This window comes from Zootoca vivipara, chromosome 13, assembly GCF_963506605.1.
Source record: "Zootoca vivipara chromosome 13, rZooViv1.1, whole genome shotgun sequence".
Lineage (NCBI taxonomy): Eukaryota > Metazoa > Chordata > Lepidosauria > Squamata > Lacertidae > Zootoca > Zootoca vivipara.
In genome coordinates this window covers 39,227,326-39,245,903 of record NC_083288.1, presented here as the reverse complement: position 1 = coordinate 39,245,903, position 18,578 = coordinate 39,227,326, and the positions used below count along the sequence as shown (strand labels likewise).

The window sequence follows — 18,578 nt, the reverse complement described above, 5'->3', positions numbered from 1 at the left end:
TGAAATCACTGAAGAATTTAATATAGAAAGAGGGACTAGACAAGGCTGTCCCTTGTTCCCACCCTTATTTATCACAACGTTGGAGACTCTCTTAATAGCAATAAGGAAAGACCAGGAAATAAGGGGCATCAATTTAGGTAGCCGATATTACAAGGTGAAGGCATTTGCTGATGATGTGATTATTACTGCTGGTGGGTCCCCAGTGTTCTTTGTGAACAAAAAGGACACCCCAGAATGACATCTCATAGTGGACTACAGAAAAACCAATAGCCTCGTGATTTCTAGCCGATACCCCTTGCCACGTATTGGTGACCTGTTGGGAAATAATAGTATGACTTTATTTTGCCTTGGTCAAACCACATTTGGAATACTGTGTCCAGTTCTGGGCACCACAACTTAAGAAGGATATTGACAAGCTGGAACGTGTGCAGAGGGGGGCAACCAAGATGATCAAGGGCCTGGAAGCTAAGCCTTATGAGGAGCGCTCGAAGGAGCTGGGTATGTTTAGTCTGGAAAAGAGGAGACTGAGAGGAGTTATGATAGCCATCTTCAAATATCTTATGGGCTGTCACATGGAGCATGCTTATTTTCTCCTGCTCTTGAGGGTAGGACACGAACCAATGGCTTCAAGTTACAAGAAAGGAGATTCTGACTAAATATCAGAAAGAACTTTCTGACAGTAAGAGCTGTTCAGCAGTGCAACTGACTCCCTTGGGAGGTAATGGACTCTCCTGCCTTGGAGGTTTATCAGCAGAGGTTCTAATGAATCATCAACTTGCTTCCAATAAGTTGCAAAGGGAATGTGCTCTGCTGTTCATCACTAGCGTGAGTGAGGAGTGATAATATCAAAACATTATATATCATCTGCTACCTTCCTTAACATTCCCACAATGTCAAGGAGACATACTCAGATTGGCACATAGATTTCACACAAACACAGCCCTGCTCAAGAAGCCTCCTCTCCACCCAGTCCCATCAGACTCAGCCAATGTTCTCCCTTCCAAGTTCCTTACCTTTCCTGGTGAAACCAGGGAGACATTCTGGCAGGGGCTCACACTCAAGGGCTTTCAGCACCTCTGAGGCCACTTCCACAGCATAATCCTCATCACAGTATGCAAGAAGCAGTTCTGTGAGCTCCCAAGTATTTGCTTTCTTCAGCAGTTTCCTGGGGATACTGACATAGCCTTCCTTCAAGGGGAACATTCTGAGTTTGTACTTGAACTTCTTCAGATCTGACTCCTTTAGGGTATTCAGTGTGGCCAGCAGGCATACATGTGTAATCTGCACTGTGGTGATTATTGATGTTAGTAGCCGTATTGAACAGAGAAATCCAGCATTCCTACATTCCCATTCTCTTCCTGTTGGAGCACATTGAATAGCTAGCACTTTCAGACTGAACTAAATAGGTACAGCTGTGGATTTGTAGTAGATCACATGCATGCAAAGGATTCCAGGTTTAATCCCTGGAGCCTCCAGATAGGGCTGGGAAAGATTCCTGCCTAAATCCCTGGAATGAGCTAGATGGACCAACTGGCCCAATATGCCCTAAGGCAGCTTTCCATCCTTCTAGACCAGGCATGTCAAACCTGCGGCCCTCCAGATGTTTTGGACTACAATTCCCATCTTCCCCAACCACTGGTCCTGCTAGCTAGGGATCATGGGAGTTGTAGGCCAAAACATCTGGAGGGCCGCAGGTTTGACATGCCTGTTCTAGACTCTCAGGTGATTCAAGTAGCTCAGCCTGGCCAAGAAGAGAGAAACTGATCCAGGAGGGTTTGAAGACTCTCTTAACTTACAGGCCTCTTCTTACCATAACTATTTGCAGGCTTCTACATTTATTTCCCACCCTGTTTCTGATGTTCCTTCTTCCCTGGTGGGGAGTGGATGCCATGTTGTGTTTTGCCTCAGGTGCTAACATGTCTTGAGCCAGCCCTGGCTCCAATAAGGTTTCTTTCTGGTTTAGATGGAGGGCAGAGGGGTGTGGGAAGACGCCAGCTCACTTTACACAGGGAAGATTTATATCCATCATTCCACTCACTTTCACCCTGGACCTCCCCCCCCCCTGGCCTTTGGGTCTTTTCTCCTGCTCAGGAGGGTAGGACTCAATGGCTTCAAGTTGCAAGAAAGGAGAGTCGGACTAAACATTCAGAAAAACCTTCTGACAGTAATAGCTGTTCAGCAGTGGAACAGACTCCCACAAGAGGTGGTGTACTTGGAGGTTTTTACGAAGATGTTGGATGGCCACCTATCTGTCATGGATGCTTTAGCTGAAATCCCTAAATTACAGGGGGTTGGGCTAGATGTCCCTTGGAGTCCCTTCCAACTCTTAGATCAGGGGTCAGCAAACTTTTTCAGCAGGGGGCCGGTCCACTGTCCCTCAGACCTTGTGGGGGGCCGGACTATATTTTGGAAAAAAATATGAACGAATTCCTATGCCCCATAAATAACCCAGAGATGCATTTTAAATAAAAGCACACATTCTACTCATGTAAAAACACCAGGCAGGCCCCACAAATAACCCAGAGATGCATTTTAAATAAAAGGGCACATTCTACTCATGTAAAAACATGCTGATTCCTGGACCGTCTGCGGGCCGGATTTAGAAGGCGATTGGGCCGCATCCGGCCCCCGGGCCTTAGTTTGGGAACCCCTGTCTTAGATTCTATGATTCTTTGGAACGTTGCCCAGGAGGATATGCGATTCTACTGCTCGAAAGGTTTCCCCACCCAAGGAGGAAGGGAACCATGGGAGGGAGCTGAGATCTCGGGACAGACAGAACCCAGGAGGTGTCAGCACCATCAGTCGGATCGAACCCCCGCCCCGCTCCAAGTCCCTTACTTAGGCAGGTGATACCCGAGGGATCGTCCACCGGCGGCTTGTAGTCCATTGCCTGCAGCACCATGGCCATCACCTCCACAGCATAAGCCTCACCGTAGTAGCCAATCAGCAGGTCTACGAGCTGCGGAACATTATCTTCCTTGAGCAACTCCTCGGGGATTCTTCTGACGCCCTCCTTGACCGGGAATCTGAGCAGTTCGCCCTTGAATTTCTCCCACTCCGCCCCCTCCTTCAACTCCAGCAAGATGTCCAGAAGGAGATAATCGGCGGATTGCAGTCTCGGGGATTCATCAGGATTCATGAAAATGAGGGAACGCGATAGATTTGTGGAATAGAAGAACTTCTCCCACATTGCGCTCATTCTCCGCCAGCCCCAGCCCCAGCAAAAGCCTCTGGCCTCGGCCAGAGAAAAACTCAGAAGATCTGGAGACTGTGCAAAGTCAGAGAGGCAGGTGGGCCCGATGATCCCCGGGCCAACTCGCCGGGAAAGAGAGAGGCCTGGCCGTTGGGCAGCATGAAACCCGCTCCGAGAGCCCCGTCTCTTGCCCTGCGCGTCGCCTTTGGCGAGGAAACTCTTGGAGATCCTTCCCTCCGGCAGCAGCAGGAGACTCGAGGGCGGGGAGGGCGGAAGTGGCGTCTTTCCAGCAGCTCACCTTTCGGGCGCTCCAGCCCAGCCCTGCATTGGAAGAACTTGGCCGAGCAGTTCTCGGGGGAAGAGCTCCGAAGGCAGCCCTCGCAATATTTGCAGGGGCGCTTTGGCTGCAAGACGGGGGTGAAGAGAATCCGCTCTTGCTCTCCCTTTGCGCAGGATCTGAAGCCGGGAGGAGCGGCAAGGAGACAGAGCAGGAAAATGTGTGAGCGCGAGAGAAAAACCTGCTCGTCCTTTGGAAATCTAAAGCACCCCACCCACAGAAAAGGAATCTGTCTGTTATTTTGTTCAGTGTGCTGGAACTTGTAGATCTCTCAGAGGTAAACTATGATTCCCAGGATTCTTCCTGGACGTGGGCTTGAAATGCGTGCCTTCTGGCGCTTGTGCTGCGCTCTCGGATGCTCGTTTCCTTTGAGGAGGTCATAGCGCTCCCCTCCAAGAAACGCAGAATACCCACAACCCACGTCAACCAAGTCATGCCCCACCTTGTAAGGGCTGCAGCTGAAGAGACTGGCACAGAAAAACCAAAGAGCCCACCGGAACATTTTCCACACACACACAGAGCATGGAAATCGAGTATGTACACTGGAATAGAATAATTTTAGACAGTGAGTGCTTTTATTTTTTAATTGCATGAGGCATAATCCTGCCACAGAAACTTTCATTTACTTGCAGCGTGGCAGCCAAGATATTAAACCTGGTGGGTGGAGGTCAGGACTGCCAACTTGAAAAACACATTGGGAGGGGGGCAGGCAAGCCCAGCCCTGCATAATCGATCACATGAGGCGATGGTCTCTGAAGAAGTGTGCATATGCACGAAAGCTAATACCAATGACAAACTTAGTTGGTCTCTAACTTTCTACTGAAGGAATTTTTTATGAGGCAATGCACACATTGTCAGTCTGCATTTCTTAGTGCAGAGAGTATTGATATGATGTGTAGAGGTCTTTCCTATTCTATGTAATTCAAGAGGGTTCTGGAAGCTTCTCTGCATGAAAGAAACAAGCAGAAGTTGAAGTCACCATGATTACTATTTCTCTCCTTTTTGAATGTTTGGTTATCTGCTCTAGTAAGGCATCATCCAAGTCTTCAGTCTGGTAAAGTCACTGCTGTTTCTTTCTCCTACAATTTTTACCCATAACCCCCAATCTGCTTTTCATGCGCCAATCAGGGGTCAGCAAACTTTTGCAGCAGGGGGCCGGTCCACTGTCCCTCAGACCTTGTTGGGGGCCAGACTATATTTTGAAAAAATATATGAACGAATTCCTATGCCCCACAAATAACCCAGAGATACATTTTTAAATAAAAGGACACATTCTACTCATGTAAAAACACCAGGCAGGCCCCACAAATAACCCAGAGATGCATTTTAAATAAAAGGACACATTCTACTATTCTACTACATTCTAACATGCTGATTCCCGGACCATCCGCTGGCCAGATTGAGAAGCCGATTGGGCCGCATCTGGCCCCCGGGCCTTAGTTTGGGGAACTGCTCCAAATCATGGACTTTTCCACAAATGTACACATCCTTTATATATAATGCTACTCCTCCTCCCTTCCTGATTGGTCTATTCCTTTTGTGTGTTTTTTTAAATCATCTTTATTCATTTTATAGATAAAATACAAAATACAAAAAGCAAAAAGAAAAGTACCAGGCACAAAAAACATAAAAAGCAAAAGCAAACAAGCAACAACAAAAAACAAAACAAAAAACAAAAATAATCATAATCTGTCACAGTGGCCGGAGTGGGCTACTTCAGAGTAACGACTCTACACCGCTCTGCATTTTATCTTTTATTGGTGCTGCGTATTTACAGTGCTGAAGGCAATGCTATTTACAAGAACACATCTTCTCAGCTTGAATCAGAACCTCCGAATGGCGTTTGGCGCGTTTTTCTCCAACATAACAACTTTGGGAGACCCATCCTCTTTCCTCTCCTCTTTCTGCGTAATTCCGGAGTTGGGGGATGGGTCTGCCCCCCTTGCTTGCCCCTTCCTGTCCCACCTGGGACCCTGGCTCCGCTACCTTGTCTGAGCCTCGGACACGACTTCCTGCTTCCCCACTGGAATCGGAACTCTCCCTGCTTTCCCCTGCGCTCGGGGATGGGCTTGAACTCAGGAGGGGAGGGACTTCGCGATATCCTCTGTCCCTCACATAATCTATGTCTTAGATCCTCATCAATTCATTTGGACTCCCCCGATTCTCCCCTCATTGGTTTCTTGTTTCAATTCTTTACAAAACAGTTTTCACAACATATCAATTAATTTATAATCTATTAGAATTTCCTTTCTAATTATCCTCTTTAGATTTTAATAACTAATAACTCAATTTTAATATACATACAATTCTAATTAATAATTCCCCAACTTAAATTTTTGTCAGAGATGAAATTCCCCTTAAAAAGAAGAAGAATAAAAATTCATTCTCCCCCCCCCTTCCCCTGGACCCAGATTACCCAGAAGTTTCAACAAATTCCATAATTCATGCCAGTGTCGGACTTTCCCATGCAATCCAGCCTATAAACACAATATTATGACTTTTATCCCACCCCTACCCTTTCCGCAAGCTTCCATTCATATTTTTTGAAACCCACTTGTTTCCCCCCGCCTCTTATTTCTTCCCCACACCCTTCTTCCATTCTTTTTTCCCAGTGATTTCCCTGCCCACCCTCTCTCACTGGGTGTGCAGAAAAGCCCTCTGGTTTCCCATTGAGGAGTTCTTTTTTCAAGTCCTGGATTTGCCCCACATCTCTCACTTGTGGAGCATTTTGCCCTCCCTCTTTCTCCTCTTCTTTGTATTTTTGAGATTTTTCAAAATCGTCCTTGTTGTCTTGCGCTTGTAATTCTTCCTCTAGATCCTCGAAGCTGGACTCATTTCTTTCCTCCTCATTGTTTTTATTGCCGTTTAAGTCCTCTAGTCTTTTATTTGTTTGTCCCAATTGCGTATTGTTCTTGTCCAACCTATCCTTAATATTCACGAGTACCGAATAAATCTGTTGGTAATAACAGTCTTGTGTTGGTGTTGAGACTGCCATTGTCCTTGCCTCTCAGACTCCGTGGGAAAGCCAAAGATAGGAAGACCGGATGTGGCAGGAGTCAAATTCCATAATGCAAGCCATTTTAAGTCCAGTTCTGGCTAAATCGTTGATTCATGTAAATAACATAGTCCAATCATAATTTCTGCAAAAATTATATATCCATTCGCTGATCGCTCCAGGATCCGAGATCCAGTCTCCTGGAGGGTTTTTGAAGTCCAATTTCTGACAAATTAAATATTTCCTCTCAGTTCTCCTGTTAGGGATCAGGTTACTGCGTCGTTACAAACCAAAGCAGGAGACCGACTTCCGAATTTTAAAGTCTCCCACCACGTCCAATTAATCAGTAATATCAATCAGAATTTTCACTCACGTGGAGATCTTGTCCAAATCGTGCAATTTTTCGGAAGGAATCCACCGCTAACTGGGTGAAGGCTCAGGGCTTCGCTTGCAGGAGGTGATGACAGTGCCCAAAATGGCTCCCGCGTCTTCCACCCCGCTAAACTCTCGGGGGCTCTGCCGAGCTCCCCGGGCAGCGGAGGAGTCGCGTTATGGAGCGGCGCTGGGCGGAACAGCCCCTGGGAAGCTCAACCCAGGGTCTAGCAGGGATCCGCGTGCCCCCGCGGAATTCCCCCCCTCCGCAGCAGCCAGAAGCCGCGGAGCTCGCAGCTTCTGCGCCCTCTTTCCAGCGCGGTGAACCTTGAAGCTCTGGTCTATTCCTTTTGAACTGGTTATACCCCTCAATTCCTACAGTCCAGTCATAAGTCTCATTCCCACCTGGTTTCAGTAATGCCTACCAGGTCACATTTGCCATCCTGTATAAAAAGCTCCAGTTCATCTTGTTTGTTTCCCATGCTTTGTGTATTATGCAGAGACAACTGAAACCATGAGTTGTTCCCTGTAGCTGCTTCCTTCCTGCAGTTTCTTGCCCTTTAGCAGGTTTCTGGAGCATCACCTCAGTTTTCTGTGACTAAACTAATATCTTTAGTCAGGAAATACTTCAGCTGAGATTCCTGCATTGCAGGGGATTGGACTAGATTACCCTTGGGGTCCCTTCCAACTCTAAGATTCTATGATTCTAACCAGATTCACCAGCCCAACGCTGCAGATTTTGCATACAAAGGGATTGCAACAGGTAACCGGCCCAGTTATCCCGGTAATTAATATCCAGATTCTGCACCCACAATTTTCTGCAGACAAGTCTCAGATCGGAATGCAGGACCTTCACATTCTCCCTGAAATGTGTAATCTCACTGTATACAAGTGACAATAAAGTATTTCAAATAATGTGAGGAGGGGAGAGAGGAGTATCATTAGCATCCTCTAGGGCAGGAGGGAATTTTGTAGGCCATCTGGCCTGAGGCAGAAAATCTAGCCATACAGCATGTTCAGCAAGTGGCTGTCAAGACTCTGCCTGAAGACCTCAAGCGAGGGAGCTCCCCACCCCAGGAATTGGCTTCATGAAACCATATGAGAAATTTCCAGACAAAACTTTTCCAGCAGTTTCATGCAAATGTTAAGTTGCACCAGAGAAAAGATGGATCTTTGCAGAAACCCACAAACCCAAAGGTCATATATGGATTCATCCATGTCAGTTCTTTCTACACCTTGCTGCCTGCAGGTAAAGGTAAAAGGTAAAGGACCCCTGGATGGTTAAGTCCAGTCAAAGGTGACTATGGGATTGTGGCATTCATCTCGTTTCAGGCCAAGGGAGCCAGTGTTTGTCCGTTTGGTCATGTGGCCAGCATGACTATAATAATAATAATAATAATAATAATAATAATAATAATAATAATAATAATTTATACCCCGCCCATCTGGCTGGGTTTCCCCATCTGCTCTAGGCGGCTCACAACAGAATTAAAAGCCCAATAGAACAGCAAATATTAAAAACTTCCCTAAACAGGGTTGCCTTTAGATGTCTTCTAAACGTCAGATAGTTGTTTTATTTCCTTGAAATCTGAAGGGAGGGAGATCCACAGGGAGGGTGCCACTACCGAGAAGGCCCTCTGCCTCGTTCCCTAAACTGCTTCTGGTGCAATGGGACACCGCAACAGAAGCCAGAGTGCGTGGAAACACTGTTTACTTTCCACCGCAGCAATACCTATTTATCTACTTGCACTGGCATGCTTTTGAACTGCTAGGTTGCCAGAAGCTGGGCCAGAGCAACGGGAGCTCACTCAGATCGTCAAGCCCAAGAGACTCAGTGGTTTAGACCACAGCGCAGCCCACTTCCTACAAAGAGATCACTGCCCATAACATGCAGTTCTTCAATGCTTAATCTTGCGATGGGTCTGGCTCTGTTTACAATAAATAACATGCTATGAGCAAACTTTAGTATCTGGATTGGTAAAACTGAGGTTCAAAGAGCAGCTTCACATCCTCCTACAATGTAAGATCAAGAGGATGAGGCGACTCTGCTATGAAGACAGGTTGCAACATTTGGGACTTTTTAGTTTAGGGAAAAGGCAAGTAAGAGCTGACATGGTTGAAGTTCATAGAATTACACATGGTATGGACACAGTGGTTGGAGAAATGTTTTTCTCCCTCTCTGGTAACACAAGAACCTGGTAGCATCCAATGAAGGTGAGTGTTGGAAGATTCAGGACTGAAAAATGAAATTACTTCTTCATACAAAACAGAGTTAAACTATGGAACTTGCTCCCACAAGAGGCAGTGTTGGCTTCTAACCTGGGTGCCTTTAAAAGAGGGTTAGACAAATTAGTGGACCAGGGGGCTGTTGTTGGCTGCTAGCCTCCGTCTCCATAGTTGGAGGCAGCAATGCTTCTGAATACCAGTTGCAGGAAATCACAGGAGGGAGGAGTTGTGAGCCCTTGTGCTCAAATCCTGCTTGCTGGTTCCTAACAGGCAACTGTTCAGCCACTGCGAAAGCAGGATGCTGGAGTAGATGGGCCATAGGCCTGATTCAGCAAGCTCTTCTGTTATTTTATGTCTTTTGCAAACCTCTAAATTAACCATAATCTCTTTTCTCACTTGACTGTTGTAAGGACAAAGAAAGCAACTGCATTGTCCTCAAGGTTCAGGAAGAACCCTGAATCAAACTAACCATGTACTATATATTTCCAGGCCTGATTTGAACCTGCGTTGTCACTTCTACACATTCCAGGAACTGGCAACAAGCTCTCCCCCTCACCTTTCCTGGATCATACTTATCAATTTTTACTTTCCTTTTTGGAATTTTGAGCATTTTGAGTGAGTTCTCTGGGCCGGCGCTATCATCAGTCTGTCTGAGGCAGGTTCAACATTCTGGAAGGGGTAGGAGATTTGCATCTGCAACATTCTGGAAGGGGTGGCAGATTTGCATCTGGGTGCTGTGCCCACTCCCGGCCCCCCTGCTTGTGGCGCTGACACCTCCTACTCCCTGGGACAGTTTCTTCAGGAATGCAGGAAAGCTTTCCCTCCCCGCCCATCGTTTTCCTTCTCCATTTCATCCCCCTTGCTTTCCTTCTCTGTGTGTTTTCCTACTCCATTTCACACCCTGCTTTCCTACTTTCCCTCTCCCCACCCCGTTACAATAACCATCCTACAATACTAATCTATTTTCTCTGCTGTTCAAAGTTCACTCACTTTATTAAACGGCAATTACTGTACCACCTCCTCTCTCTGAGTGTTTTATCAAATGACCTCTCAGCGTTCCAAGGACACTTTTAGACTTTTCCATGTAGGATTCAGAGAATCATAGACTTGTAGAGTTGGAAGGGACTGAGACGGTCATCTAGTCCAACCCCTTGCAAAACAGGAAGATTTCACCCAAAGTGGGGCTCAAACCATGAGGCACAGAGGAGACTGTGGTGTCTTTTATTATATTTGGTTTATTTACACATATATACAGCCTGAGTTTTCTGTTCAAAGCATTACATTCCAAGAGGGCCCTTTGCTTCTGCCATAGGTGCAGCAGCCTTGTATCCAAAACAGAAACCAGCCGTCCTCCCTGTCTCCTTTTACAGTCTGTCAGCCCACATGGTGCTTTGCCCCCACTTCTTGCTAGTCACTGCTAACAGACCCAAAGGATCCCCCCCCCGTCCACATCAGGCAATACTAAAATCTCTCCTGTTGGCCGTTGTTCATCTGACTCACTCTGGCTCAGTGAAGATTCATTGCCTGCTTGGTGGCTTTCCTGATTGTCATCACCTGCCTCTGTTTGCTTAAGACTCGGTCATTATCAGGCCGGCCTCCATGAGGAAGCTGCCATGTGTTATTTCCAACTCTTGCTAGATCCAGGGATTTAGGGGTTGCTTAAATTCTAACCCTTTTCTGAATCCAAAGATTTAGAGGAATCTGACTACAGGGGTGCCGGTGCATGGGCGCAACCAGGGGGGCCTAGATGAAGTAAAACAATAGAAATACTTAACTGAGCAATCACGTCGATTCTGCCCCCTTACAAAAGTCCTGCCCGCCCCCTCCCCCATTCCTGCCAACGCCCACGCGCCGGTGCCTGTAATGGACACCCTTGGAGAAAGATGAGCTGCGGCAGTTCAGGGGGAAATTGAAGGCAATTCCGATTGATGGATGGTGCTGAAGGAGCGGGTGCCGCACACGTGAGCCTGCTCCGGATTCGCTTCTATACGGAGGGGGACGCCCCACACCTGGCTGCCCAGATGGGATTAACTGCAGCATAGGAGCAAACTCCCAGGGCCCCAGGGCCCTTTGCCCCCCTAAAATATTTGAGGGGGCCAGGTACACCTCCAAGGTTGACGGTCACTGCCATTCAAAGGGTGTGATCTTGTGATCGATTATGTGGGGCAAGGCTTACCTGCCCTCCCCCAATAGCTTATTCAATTTGGCAGGGCGGAGTCCGCTGGCGCTCGGGGTTCCTGCAGCAGGTGGTGCGGTAGCCGGAGGAGGCTCGCAGGAAAGTCTGCCTGCCTTCTTTCTTTCTTTCCGCGGACAATCGGGGCCTGGGGGCATTTTGGGATGCACGCCATCCAGGGACAGAAGGAGCGGTTTTTCCTCTTTTGCTTCTTTGCTTTGTCCTTGGCAGGATAGGGGTTAACTCAACGCTTTCTCGAACGCTCTGGGTTCCATCAGTACCTTAGTTCTCTAACAAGAGAACTAAGGAAGCATGTTGCATCTCAAGTGTTTTCCCACCTGTCAGCGGCTGCTTCCTAGTGCTACTCAAGCATTGATCTTCTGCTGCAGTAGTAGTTTCTGCTGTAAAAATTTGAAATAGATTTTCCATGCGTGTGTTTTCTTTTCTGTGTGTATTTTCTTGCATTCACACCACAGTGAGCAAGAAACAGATGCTGTGAGAAGGGTCATTTAAAGTGTGGGGAAAATCTGCAACCAAAACGACAATTTATGTTTACTGTACAAGTGAATTTATGTTTGCTTTTCATGTGTACAAAGGGATTAAGACTTCACAAATTCCTCTGTGAACACCTCTATGAATTCCTTTTCACCAAACTTCTGAGGGGGGAAACTTAGACCAGACCAAGGATTTTGTATTTCCTCTTTGCCTCAGATCATACTCTTTTTGCTGATGGAAATGTGTTGTTTGCTCTCTCTCTGTCCCAGGGAATCATTGTGGAACAGCTAATAAAGTGGAACTGGACTGGAAATAAATGACTGCAATGATTCTAGACAAATCCCCCTGATAGGTCACTTCAGCCCACCTTTCACCAAATAATGACCCTCCGAGCCTGGAATTGGAAATATAAAAATATAAATCTGTGTATATTTTAAAAAACCACCCAGAAGGCACAAACATACTTATTCAACAGATGCTTTTATCTCATTTACACAACAATGTACAGTGGTACCTCCGTTTACAAACTTAATTCGTTCTGGAGGTCCGTTCTTAACCCGAAACCGTTCTTAACGGTTGTGCTGGTGCATGACTTCCACTCGCATCCCAGGGCAAAGTTTGCTACCTGGAACTTCCGGGTTAGCGGAGCTCGTTACCCAAAGCGTTCGTAAGGAGGACAGTACGTAACCCAAGGTTCCACTGTATTGAGTTGCTAAATTGTTTTCCCAACCCATCCACCATTACACGAACATATACACCTTTTGCCTGCCAATTTTTGGGAAATTGGACAAGGCAATCTGATTATAAAATGGGAAATCAAATACAGTATGGGGATTTTGTGATATTGGACTAGGGACAAAGGAGGTCCGCCATGCTGGATTGTCCTGTAACATAGGAAGTTGCCTTATATTGTGCTCCCTTGCTTCTCAAACGCCTTGGTTCCCAAACACTGAAAACTGGGAAGTAAGTGTTCTGGTTTATGAATGTTTTTCGGAAGCTGAACATCCGATGCGGCTGTTGGCTATCGTTTCTGGGGCGCCTGCACCAATCAGAAGCCGTGCCTTGGTTTTCGAACATTTCAGAAGTCAAACAGACTCCCGGAACGGATTGCTACATTTTTCCATGTATAACACGCATCAGTGTATAAGACGGCCCCTATTTTGGGGGGCTCAAAGAAAATGGGGTGGGGGAGATGACCCAGAGTTGTTTAACTTTTTGGGGGGAGGATTGCCACAAATCGCCCACACAATTGCCTCAGCAACAGCAAAACTACAGCAGCCCTTGCCACAGCCACCAATCACCGTTGACTATCTCCTGCTCGCGGCGACAACCAATCCCCTGTCCCACCTCTGCATTATCTGTGTATAAGACAACCCCCCATTTTTTATATTATTTTACCTGGAAAAAAGTTTTATACACGAAAAAGTACGGTGATTTTGAGAACCAAGGTACTACTGGATTTGGCGCTTTTGTTGTTGCTATTTATTTTCCATTTTTGTTTTTGAGACTTTTTCGGATAATTTGTTTTTGTGACTGTGTGGAACCCAGTCCAGCTACTGATTGAGTGGTTGTGTGACTGCGGAAATGGATAAAAGCCCCTCCTCCAAATTATAACTATCATCACTGCAGGTAAGAAAAAAATGTAATTTTAATTTTTAGCATCTACAATACTGTCTTATTTATCTTATAGTACAGTACATTACATTGATTATTGCTTTCATTTTATGGATCAATGGTCTCATTGGATAATAAAAATCAAATTGCTGTTTTAGGGGTTGTTTTTAAAAATCTAGAATGGATTAATCCGTTTTGCATTAATACCGTTTTGCGTGATTCTTGGAGTCAAATGTGACGGCCTCCTCCAGGTTCTTCCCACTGTGGCTGCCTGCATTTTCTTCCCCAGAGTATATTTCCTTGTTTTTCTTGCTTGCACCAAAACGAGGTCTGAGAGAAGATATTGCATGGCTTCAAGGTAGTTCCCTGACATGCCGAGATGGAATTCCTGTGCCCCAGGATGGGGTTGCGCCTTGGCTGCCTCTTTATCCTTCCAGGTCTTCAACAAGGAACCTGTTTCTCATCTTCAGGGCTTTGTACAGCTTATCCTTGCAAGCTTGGTTCCAGCTGGGCAGCAACCTGTAGAGCTCCCGCATTTTTTCCTGGTTGGTGCTTTTGGCGGAGATCTTTTGGTACTGCTCATCATCCACGACATCGCCATGCAGCACATCCAGGATCCCCTCCACGGTGGCCGTCCTCTGGATCAGGGCCACCCGGTGCCGCTCAACAAAATGCTGCTCCGGTGGGGCTGGAGGCTGTGTCTCTGCCAAAGAAAAAAACAGAATCAAGGGATCCATCCACACACCAGACATTTACACTTGGCTTAAGACTGAGTGTTGTTTTGCTAGCCAATACTCCCAGTTTGAAAGTGAGATATTGGGGTCTAAGGTAAAAATATTATCAAAAATGCGTAACCTGTTGTTTGAGTGGTAAACAAAGGATGAAACAGTTAAATTATCAATGATTAGCTGGGCTAGAGATGTGGGATCCAACATCGATTTTGCGTTACGGGAGCAGTTGTGGAAAGTGGGTTTGAGGTTCACTGCATGTTATTCATTAAAGTCAAACTATGTAAAGATGAGCCACAGGTGGTATCTAACACCAGACAGATGAGCAAAGATGTTTAAATCAGAAACAGGCAAATGTTGGAAGTGCAAAGAGGTTGGTGGATCATTCTGCCACATGTGGTGGTCCTGCAATGTAATTAAAGATTATAGGGAAATAATATATAATGAACTTTTAAAAAATAGTTAAAAGAACATTTCCCCCAAACCCAGAAACTTTCCTCCTGGGTATAATAACATCAGAAGTTTCCCAAAATCAGAAGAATTTGGTCATGTATGTGACTTTGGCTTCACGGACTCTATTAGCGCAAAAAAGGAAAACAGATGTAGAACCAATGAAAGAAGTGTGGCACCTTAAAATGGTGGAATACATGGAATTAGGAAATCTGACGTAGAATACAAAACCAAGATGATAAAAGATTTCAGGAGGATTGGACAATATTCGTAGAATATTTTGAAAATTATAATAAACAGACTATTAACTTAGCAGGAAGATGGTAACTTCCGCAGAGTAAGTTAAGGCTTTAAGAATAAGGCTTTAGGAAAGTATAAGCGAAAGGACTGGAAAACCAATAAAATGCGGGAGGCAGGGGAATAGAAAAGGTAGCTGAGGCCCTTTCACTCCAGCACCTGGCAGGCTGGGGCCGATGCAGCTCACCCTGGTCCTCCTGGGCAGGAGGGCTCCCCCTCCAGCTGAGCCAGCCCAATGCCTCTGCTTCTCTGAGCTGGGGAAGGGAAGAAACCTCCTGTCCCCCAGGTGAACTGCGTACCACCCAGTAGGGCAGTTTCCCAGAGCACCCACCTCGCTGCCTGCACATGCAAGCCAGTGGGCTGGGGGCTCCATTAACTGCTTGGCTGACAGGAGCAGTAACCACACGCTCCTCAGCCCAGCAGTTTAAAGATGTGGAGGGATGCAGTTTGTTTCTCCCTCTGTGCCATATGAGGGGAGACCACGATGAGTTTCACTTAGCAGTATATCATTAGTGAAACAGGCACCACTCCTGAGTGCCTCTGCTAGCAGCACTAATGACTCCCTCCAGTGAGTGCTGCTAGCAGGGGGACTCAGGTGTGCAGCACTTTCACCAGCGATACACCACTGAGTGAAACTGACATCACGGTCCACCCCTCATACTGGGTCCTGGGTGATATATCAATATATAGCCCAGGCCCAGCAGGGAGAAAAGCCCAACTGCACTATCATGATCATTTGCACTGGATTCCGTTAGCACACAGGGTTAGCTGAATCCAGGCCATAGTGGTTTCTACAAAACTTGGCTGGTATGAAAGACACCAAAGGAGACTCTAAAGCGGGGGACGGGGGACAGGGGCGTAGCCAGGATCAAAACTAGGGGGGGCAAGCCATGGTCGTTCAGGGGCGGGGCCAAGGCACAGAAGGGGAGGGGCCACAAAGTGGGCGGGGCTAAAGGGCCAACGGGCCTGATGACATCGTGGCGGTGGCAGCAGCGGCCACCTTGTGCTTCTGGGGCTGGTAGCGTTGGCGGCTACCCTGCTTGGCTGGAGAGGACGGGAGGGTCGGGCAGGCGAGAGGGGGTGACAGGGCGAGCGAGGTTCAAGCCCCACCTTAGGAAAAAATCCTGCATTGCAGGGGGTTGGACTAGATGACCCTTGTGGTCCCTTCCGACTACAATTCTATGATTCTATTGATATATTACCATAGCATATGCATCATTCTGCTTTCTTGAATTGTCCTACTCCTAGGCATAGCATCCAACTCCTAGAGGCCTAGGTGCCCCCCCCCCAATTACTGGTAAATACCGTATTTGAAAGAGTCATCCCCCCATGTTGATGGGCTTTCTATGTGGGGCTTATCTGCCCCCCCCCCCCGTATTTTATTAAGGATGGAAGAGGGAGGGAAGGAAGGAAGAAATAGAGAGAGAGATAACTCATATTTGTGGGTGTCTCTGGATGACGCTGTGATGCTGGAACTCTGCAGCAAGAGGACAGGAGGGTCGGGCAGGCGAGAGGGGGTGGAAGGGCGGGCGAGGGCGGGGCAAGGCATGGCCTCAGCCACGACGGCTCCGAGGCGTTGCTGCATATCAGCATAATATTTCAACCATGGTTCAAGCCCCACCTTGGGGAAAAAATGCTGCATTGCAGCGGGTTGGACTAGATGACCCTTGTGGTCCCTTCCGACTACAATTCTACGATTCTATTGATATATTACCATACCATATGCATCGTTCTGCTTTCTTGAATTGTCCTACTCCTAGGCATAGCAGCCAACTCCTAGAGGCCTAGGTGCCTCTCCCCCCCCCCAATTACTGGTAAATACCGTATTTGAAAGAGTCACCCCCCCCCCATGTTGATGGGCTTTCTATGTGGGGCTTATCTGCCCCCCCCGTATTTTATTAAGGATGGAAGAGGGAGGGAAGGAAGGAAGAAATAGAGAGAGAGATAACTCATATTTGTGGGTGTCTCTGGATGACGCTGTGATGCTGGAACTCTGCAGCAAGAGGACGGGAGGGTCGGGCAGGCGAGAGGGGGTGGCAGGGCGGGCGAGGGTGAGGCAAGGCATGGCCGCAGCCACGATGGCTCCGAGGCGTTGCTGCATATCAGCATAATATTTCAACCATGGTTCAAGCCCCACCTTAGGAAAAAAATGCTGCATTGCAGCGGGTTGGACTAGATGACCCTTGTGGTCCCTTCCGACTACAATTCTACGATTCTATTGATATATTACCATACCATATGCATCGTTCTGCTTTCTTGAATTGTCCTACTCCTAGGCATAGCAGCCAACTCCTAGAGGCCTAGGTGCCTCTCCCCCCCCCCCAATTACTGGTAAATACCGTATTTGAAAGAGTCACCCCCCCATGTTGATGGGCTTTCTATGTGGGGCTTATCTGCCCCCCCGTATTTTATTAAGGATGGAAGAGGGAGGGAAGGAAGGAAGAAATAGAGAGAGGGATAACTCATATTTGTGGGTGCCTCTGGGTGACGCTGTGATGCTGGAACTCTGCATGTACAGGAGCCTTGTAAGCAGCTTTCTCTCTGCTTGATTTACAGCAGGCACGTCCATCAGGTAGATTGTGATCTACCAGTAGATCACTGGATGTCTGTGGTAGATCACTGGTAGGTCACTGGCACCCCTAAAAAAAGCTCACCCAAAATTTTCCTCCTCCCTCAAAAAAGTTGAACTATGACCTGAAGCCCTAAACAAAAATGGTCCTCCCTCCCTCAACAAGTTTGACCTAAACCCCAAAAAACAGGGCTTCCCTTCCTTTAAAAAAACCTCAACAGCTTTGACCTGAACCCCCCAAAAGGGGGTAGATCACCCCCAGTTTTAAACTCTGAGTAGATCAGAGTCTCTTGGGAGGTGGCCACCCCTGATTTACAGTATACAGATGCAGGAGGAGGGGCAGACTGGAACACCAATGCTTTTTATAAACATCACTGTGTCTGTCAAAGCTACAGCCCCCCCTTTCTTATTCACTTCTTTTTAGCCTTGCAGAGCCACCTTAGTCAAATTGAATCCTCTGAGTCTGCACCCTCATTAAATCGCCAATAGAACTCTTAATGCTCCTGAATGCTCATTAACAACTCCCACTTAAGAACAATAGGGTGAAATGGTCAGCTATCGAATCTTGCCTGGGGATATATGCTCCATTGTCTTAACTGCTTAACTACTGGTAGCCACTTTGCTTTATTTATTTGATGTGTTTTTGTTACTGCTGTGTTCCCCCCCCCCCAGCAAGCGGAGACTTAGCTGCTCTTGCTAAAGCAAAGCCCTTTCCACTTCAGTTTTTGGAGGGGAAAAGTGCTGGTTATGGTCTGTAAAATACATTAATTTTTTTGCTTCTAGGGGGGGGCAGCTGCCCCCTCCTGCCCCCCTGCCTACGCCCATGGGGGGGATCTGTATTGGAAGGTGATTCCATAACATTACAAAAGTGACTTTTCCTTGTTGCACCATGTATGCAGCACTGTATCACCAGCCACTCTGTGCTCCCAATGGGAGGAAGGTGAGAAGGTGGGGCAGATACCAAGAGCTGACCAATGACGTTACAAGGTAAGAGGAAATAATTAAAACCTGCTGACCTTGTGCTGCTTGTAGAAGAGAAGTCATCTCAGGGGACTTTAAGTCTTCTGAAAGAGAACAGGAAAGAGGCAGTAAAAGAGGGAATGTGACTGGAATGTCCTTTGTCACCCTG

The 18,578-nt window shown here is 47.0% G+C and overlaps 2 protein-coding genes across 7 annotated transcripts in view; both read right to left on the bottom strand.

Moving 5' to 3' along the window:
• Positions 1-3,531, bottom strand: part of LOC118094368 (uncharacterized) — a 37,162-nt gene extending 33,631 nt beyond the window's left edge. For 3 of the 5 annotated variants that reach the window (XM_060281719.1, XM_060281714.1, XM_060281715.1), the window contains exons 1-2: positions 2,839-3,526; positions 1,014-1,286 (exon numbers count right to left, since the gene is read on the bottom strand). In XM_060281719.1, the coding sequence (XP_060137702.1) occupies positions 1,014-1,286; positions 2,839-3,199 (634 nt within the window). In that variant the 5' untranslated portion in view covers positions 3,200-3,526. Of the gene's footprint in view, positions 1-1,013; positions 1,287-2,838 lie in introns of all 5 variants that reach the window. The other 2 variants (XM_060281716.1, XM_060281718.1) reach the window with 2 other exon arrangements.
• Positions 3,532-13,432: 9,901 nt separating this feature from the next.
• Positions 13,433-18,578, bottom strand: part of LOC118095529 (caspase recruitment domain-containing protein 8-like) — a 64,282-nt gene continuing 59,136 nt past the window's right edge. The window contains exons 10-11 of one of the 2 annotated variants that reach the window (XM_060281720.1): positions 18,466-18,513; positions 13,433-14,108 (exon numbers count right to left, since the gene is read on the bottom strand). In XM_060281720.1, coding sequence (XP_060137703.1) covers positions 13,831-14,108; positions 18,466-18,513 — 326 coding nt within the window. In that variant the 3' untranslated portion in view covers positions 13,433-13,830. The remainder of the gene's footprint in view (positions 14,109-18,465; positions 18,514-18,578) is intronic. The other variant, XR_009558480.1, reaches the window with a different exon arrangement.